We start from the raw sequence: 7,076 nt of genomic DNA on the forward strand, positions 1-7,076 counted from the left end.
ACCTACAAATGACTTTCCAAATTCAGTCTCCAGACTTTAGAAGTGCAGGTTGGAAAATCAGCCATTGTTACATATACACATGAATCCAGGACTATCTGAAGTTTACAGGCTCCGAGGTACATTATGTCAACAACAGATTTCCATGCAGTGAACCCCTGGCCAAGAGTCGCATCCACAGTAAAAGTGAAGATAGACGTACCAGCCTGACCATGTGTCACTGGAGATAGCCCAGTGCCTGACTACGGGGGCTGCTGGGCTGGTTTGCAGCAGCGATCTGTCAACCTCAGCACTGGAGAAAGCTCTACAATCGGTTTCTATCTAAAGTTATCACTGCTAATGGCATTTTTCTACTCTGCCTAGTTTCATCACCTGAAACATATTTTGAAAATGACCAAATTAGCTTGCACAGAAAAGTGATAAAGAGCACAATTTAAAACTTGTAACTCCTACATGGAAGTAGACATGTAATAGCTGCTTAGCCACTGCACTTCAAAGCTGAAAACTACTTCTCCTTGCTAACATTTGATGTTCTTTGAAAGGGTGAATTATCTAAATAATTTGTGCTTTAACAGAAATTTCCAATAAACCTCATTCCGTCACTTTGAGTTATGTCTCTTCATGCCATGTGACATGAAGGCATGGATGTAAGTTTGAGAGGCAGTGCCAGTGCTGACATGTCAGTCTGAGAACTTATGACAAATTATATGCTACTGATATTTTTAAAACTACTGAACTACTGCAGGTTGCCAAGAAAAAAAGTCTAAAATATGTAATTACATTGGGTGCATCTTTAGACTGAAAACAGTTTATTAAATTCACATAGTTATATTGATTCAATGTTCAGGCTGACAATTAAAACAACAACAAAAAAAGGAAATTTATATTGAAGTTTCACAACTAGCTCCAGTTACAATATATTATATAGCAGAGGAAAATGAGATGTGTTAATGTAATGTTTCTGTGGGTTTTTTAAACACGCTGTCATTAAATAATACTGTTAGCATTTAATAATTTGAAATAATCTATCTCAAATAAATCTCAAGACTGTATGCAGGAAAGAGAGGCCCCAGCAGAACAGAGAATGAATGAATTACAAAATTTCTCTTCCAGCAAAGAATACAACGTGCCAAGGAGAGGATCTTTCACTAAAAGTGCTAATTGATCTAAATAATGATTTTTTTCTTTTTCTGGGTTTTGGGTTGGGTTTTTTGGTAATCTCATTTTTTTATAGATCAGGTCCTGCCTTATAATTTCTTTGTAATCTCTGCACTTGAGTTGAAGCATACTTAGATGAGTCATGTGTGTACTTTAAAGTATCTATTTTATCTTAAAATTTCTTACTCCCATAATGGAAGAAAAAGAGACTGAGTGTCTAAGAACTAATCAAATTAGTGAAACATAATTATTTTTCAAGGCAGAAAATAAGCTTGGGGCAGGGTGGGGGGGGAATGGAAGAAGAGTAAACTCCGTGTGCTAATCACACACAATTGTTCCATACATTAAAAATACACTAGTATTGTAGAACACCAGAAAACTCTGTCTCACTTGGTAACCTAAATGTACCAGAATTCAATTAGTTCAATTTTCTTCAATAGCTAACCATCCTGAAAATCAAATCCTGAAAACAGCCTGAGGAGTTAAATGAGTAGATCTTTTGCAGTTGGAGATGACTGTATCTGTATAATCATGTTTGTTTGCGCTAGCTGAGCTTCCATGCTGTAACATTTTCACTATAAGAACATTTTTCTTTCAGGGTATGTGAAAGGAGTTTGATTTTGGCTCAGTTTTCACTAAAGAGATGGAGGAGTGTCACAGACAGCAGCAGTTTAGTGCTGATATCAGTATTTTCAATAGAAGAGCCTCCATGAATGTCCTGTTTTCAACCACTGGACATTTTCCAGGCAATGCCATGTTGCGTGCTACTAGAGCACTCCATGACAGTTTACACTGTTGCCACCTAATACGTTATTAGCCAGGGAATGTTTGCTTTAGATTATTGCACCAGGTACTACCTACAAAGTAATCACAAACACATCATCCACTGATTAAAAGGATGCCTTCTGTTGAGTGTTCCAAAATTAATAATGCATTAATTTCAACTGAAACAGCAGCTATTTAAAGATCATATATGCACACAGATGTCTGGCTTAGAGCTGTCCGCCATTCCAGCAGTCAGGAGAATGTCCAAATGCTTGGAATCTCAAAAAGTCTCTACTGCACTGAAACCTGATTTTGCCTCTATTCAGTGTGGCCATGTATCAGTTTCTTGCTTTTTACATCCATCCTTAGTAGCTTCAAAGGGGCCAGGAAAGAAGCAAAGCTGTGGAGGGCCAAACCCATCTGGACAAAAGGTTACACCTGGAAGGAATGTCCTGCCAAATCTGAGGACAAAACAAGTCCATGCTTTCCATAGCTTTTTAGCATTTGCATCCAGGCTGCTTTCATGCAAACCAGAATGCAACAGTTCTTCACAAAGTCAGAGAATCATGGCCTTTCCCTGAATATTAACACAAGGACAAAATAAGGCACTGTTGGAGCAAGGGGATGATGAAAAAAAGCCTTCAGCTTCACTTAAGGGAGTCAGCCCTTCTGCTGAGAAGGATCTCCAGCTTCTGGGATTTTCATGTCAAGGCATATCTCAGTAGAGGAGAGCCTGACCATCCTGGATCAACCCACAGACCTGATGGCTAAATCCTGTGTAAATACATTGAAGGAGAGGTATATTCTGGGACATCTGGGCCCCGTGATGTGGGCAGAATGGCAGGCAAGGGAGACATGGGGCGGGAAGGGATGGTCCTGTTTACTCTAGTGAGGTTATGTCCTGTGGGTTAATGCATAACAGAGCTGGTCTGAAAGCCAGATTTCTGCCTCCTGTCTATTTCAAAGGCAGCTCCTAGCAAAAAAGTCAGTAACACAGCTTTATCCAAGTCATGTTTACAAATTATTAAACGTTTAGAAGACCCTAGGTGTGGAAAGCCAGAGTTTTGAAGCAAATGGACGTATGCCATACAAATACTGGAGGCACACAGGGCTTGGAGATCATTCTTTTTTCTGCTCAAAAGCTTTCCTGACACAGATGAACTCTGAATTCTTAGTCAGTGCATTTGGGATAGAGAGCAAAAAAAGTTTTACAGCTGAAAAGGACCAGAATTGAGAGTCACATTTCTGACAGAACTTGATTGTCAACAAAAGGGCTGGGCTTACATTTTAAAAAACCCTGCTAGTAAAGTCTCAGCTTAAGTCTCCACCTAGAAACCTGAGAAAAGTAAACTAAATTAAACAACTTCACCTGCTCAGTCTGTTAGTTTTCCTCATTCATGAGCACAAATCAATCAGCTTAAAAAGCACTAGTTTACCAAAGGGAAAAAAGAAGAACAAACCAGGAAAACATAAAAACATATTAAGGATGTATACATCGTGCTTTAAGTATAACTTTAACCAGTTTTGCAGCTCTCCGCTGCTGGATCTGGCCAGCTGATTGCCTCACTCACAGCAGAGCCTGGCTGCATGTCCCACTGCCCCCTCTAAATAAGCACGGCAGCACTGTTGCTTACAGTTTCTCTTATTTCACCTTTTAGCCCAGAACATACATGGCAATGGGAACTAACAGTCTCTTTGCATACAGGAGGCTCTTAAACAGTTTATTCTCTAAATCCACAGAGTTTTAACAATTTCTGCTTCTTGAGTGACTCTAAACAAAGTCACTTTCTTTTTCCCTCTGATAAAATAAAATAAAGCCAACCCTCCCTCCATCATAGTAAATCAATGCATGTGGAATAAAGGTTGTTTAGACCTGGCCAAGGTTTCTTTCCATTCATTGCCCTTTTTCTACAGGGGATAATATCAGCAGCAAACTTCTCTTCTTTGGTCACCTTCTCTTCTGGACTGCTTTCATAGAGAAACTGTGCTCTTCATGTCAGCTGCCAGGCTTACAAAGAGCATCTCATGTGTTTTGCCCTGTATCTACATCGCTGACAGCTTTGCAGCCCCCTGCCAGGAGTCACGCAGGCCGCCGACCAAAAGCACAGGTGCTGCTGTACTTGAAAGGGCCCACTAATATTACAGTTTGACATGATGGGTCTCCAGCCTGTGGCTCACCAGACCTTCCTATGTAAAATAGCTCAGTGGCTTGTAAGTTTCACCTGACAACCATTATACTGGAGTTCTTTGTTCTCTCTTCAACAGAGGGAGGTATCATACAATATGTGGCAGGTGTATTGTATTAACACATTGATGAAAGCAGTGACTACAGTAAAAAAGATTAAACGTTAGATAATGTACAACTACGCTCAGATAATTTTACTTGGTGAAAAAACAGTAGCTTGAAGAAATACTTTTCTCTAGATTATTGGTGATAAGCAAGACATCATCACCCACTTGGTGTTTAACCTCCCAGTGACCATCTCGGTAGGACCCGCTGGTGCATTTCTGACCCTTTCGCAGCTATGTTTTTAAGCAGCTCAAAGTGACCATGAGACAGTTGTTACTGGGAGAGAACTGCCACTCTTGCACTGGACAGGTTTCTGTTTTTTTGTTATTGGGCCTTTAGCTGCTTGTGATGAATGGTCAGATCTCGCACAGAGGACGCTGCAAGGGCAGTCACGGCCATGTCTTGGTGGGTGTCCTGCAGGCAGGGGGCTGCTGCCACACGGGGCTGCTGCCCCCGATGCTGAGGCTGCTGTGCAGCAGAGTCCTGGGAAGCGGACTGGTACCAGTAAGGAACCAGTAAGGCCAGGTTTGGTATATGGATCCATTTACACTGCTAGAGCAATGCAGAGGCAAGCGGCCAGTGCTGGGGAGGGATTTGGGGATGCCGCAGCACAGGGACGGCGTGGCTCAGCAGCGGGAGCTGCTGCCCAACACCTGCCCCAGCCCATCTCCCGGCCTCCCCCATGATCGCCCGCGGGCTGGCAGCACCCCAGTGCACAGCACACTGCCTCTGGCCCGTGGCAGCGGGGTCTTTCCCTGGCTCTTGCCATGTCTGGGGCCGAGGCCCTGGGCTCCCGGAGACCCGAAGGCACTGGGACATGCATGGGGGATGTCCCCTCCCTTAAAGAAATTGAGCAGCTCCTCAACACTGGGCGGCCTTCTTGCAACCATGTCGATGAAGTATGGCCTAATCTCTTCTTAGGGGACCTGTAAGTACAGCTTTATGGACACACCTCCGCCATACGCTCTATCTGTTAGTATGCCTCATCGGTGTGGCTTTAGACAGCTCATAGTTTTCCTAATTGCTGTCATTTACACTGTGGACATCATGGTTTCCAAGATAAAATTATGACTAAGCTGGTACTTGCTTCTCGGTTAGCCCTTAGAAGCAATGCACGGGCTGACGCTCCAGCAAATGGCTCAGGAGATGCAATCGCAGCGCTTCTGCTCTGTGAATATCTCTGCGCCCATCTCAGTTTGTTTGTGTTTGTCTTTTCCTTAGAGTAACAGCTCACAACAGATTTGTTTTGTGGAAGATGGGTGTGACCCACGTTTTGAATGCTGCCCATGGTACAGCATACAGCCATGGAGGCCAGGACTTCTACGGAGCGACCATTGATTATTATGGTGTACCAGCCCATGACCTCCCAAGCTTTGATATAAGCCAGTTCTTTTTCTCTGCGGCACAGTTTATCCACAATGCCTTGAACACACCAGGAGGTACGAAATTATCTTTTGCTGTATTTTTATGCGAGTTGGCTGCCTCTCATAACAGGTCAGCTCCACAAGCTCAGTGGTGGACAAGTCACTGCATTGTCTCCTGCCAGTTGCTGGCCACCTGCACAGTGGGTGGCAGAGGAGAGAGTGCTGGGTACATGGGTGCAGCTCTAACTAAGTCCCAAAAAGTTGATGTGTGAAAATGGATGAACAGTGCAGGAGAGAGATGTGGGCAGCATGCAAAGGAAGCAGAGTAGAGAGAAAAATATCTGGAAGGAAAGATTAGTTCAAAAAGGGAAAGGCAAAAACATACATTTAAAATGGCCAGCCTCTTTTGAGACCTTCTTATGGCAACTGTGTTTGTAAGAGCAAATGAATAAAGAGACCAAAGTCTTGATTTCTACAGCCACCAACTGCATGAAGAGGCTCATATGTTGCACATGAGTTTCTTGTGTGAACTGGCCCTCCAGGGCTGTGCCCCCAAGGAGAAGTTTTACCTTTACCCAAGGAGATTTATAGCGTGTTGCACAAGAGATTGAGCTTCTTGGCACTGGTGCAATAAAATACTAATTAACTCATATTACATAAAAGACCATTTCTTAGCATGAGTAAACTTGCATTAATGGAGCTGTCTCAGTCTGTATCATGGTTCTAATTTTTTTTTTTTTTTTTTTTTACCAGCTAAAATTTTGGTACATTGTGCAGTTGGAGTAAGCAGGTCAGCTACCCTAGTCCTAGCCTATCTCATGATAAATCACCACCTCCCATTGGTTGAAGCCATCAAAACAGTGAAGGAACATCGATGGATTTCACCCAATCGTGGCTTTCTGAAGCACCTGCAAAATTTGGATGTTCAGCTACGGCAAAAGAAGGACTGCTGAAAGGGCAAACCCATTTACATTCACTTTTTTGAGTTTCAGCCTTCATAGCCATTGTGCATATACAGCTTCCTATGATCAATGCATGTTCAAAAAAAAATGAAGAAAATTATGCATCAAAGAAAAAAATCAACAGAACAGTAAATGGATTCGTTCTGATAGCTCAGTTCTTCCAAGACCAGCACAGCCAACATCAGCACCATAGGCACTGTGTTCTGCAGAGCTGCTGTGCCTAGCATGGTGCTACCTGACAACTCCACTGGAGTGGTTAAGATGGACCGAGTTTGTTTCTAGTTTGTGCTAATGCCAGAGGCAAGTTCAATAATTGCATCTAGCTCTACAGTATGTTTGAGTCCCCTTTACTTGGGAGTGTAACATAACCAGCTTCCTCAATTTTGTTATAGTTCTCATGTGCATGTTCTCATAAGAAAAGCTTTTTGTGTTTCAGGCCTGGTGATGTGGTGAGGACAATTCCCTAAGAGCCCAGGCACTGCTACACAAACATTCCTCTTTCATGGGTCTGCTAAATATTGCAGTGCTACAGAAAGCTGC

The 7,076-nt window shown here is 42.8% G+C and overlaps 1 protein-coding gene across 1 annotated transcript; it reads left to right on the top strand.

Annotated features, from left to right (window-relative positions):
- Positions 1-4,977: 4,977 nt before the first annotated feature.
- Positions 4,978-6,527, top strand: LOC104524169 (dual specificity protein phosphatase 13-like). Its single transcript, XM_010166959.1, has 3 exons — positions 4,978-5,138; positions 5,432-5,649; positions 6,328-6,527. Exons 1-3 carry the CDS (start codon positions 4,978-4,980, stop codon positions 6,525-6,527), a joined length of 579 nt encoding a protein of 192 aa, XP_010165261.1.
- The last annotated feature ends 549 nt before the right edge of the window (positions 6,528-7,076 follow it).

This window comes from Antrostomus carolinensis, unplaced genomic scaffold (genome assembly GCF_000700745.2).
Source record: "Antrostomus carolinensis isolate BGI_N321 unplaced genomic scaffold, ASM70074v2 scaffold43594, whole genome shotgun sequence".
Classification (NCBI taxonomy): domain Eukaryota; kingdom Metazoa; phylum Chordata; class Aves; order Caprimulgiformes; family Caprimulgidae; genus Antrostomus; species Antrostomus carolinensis.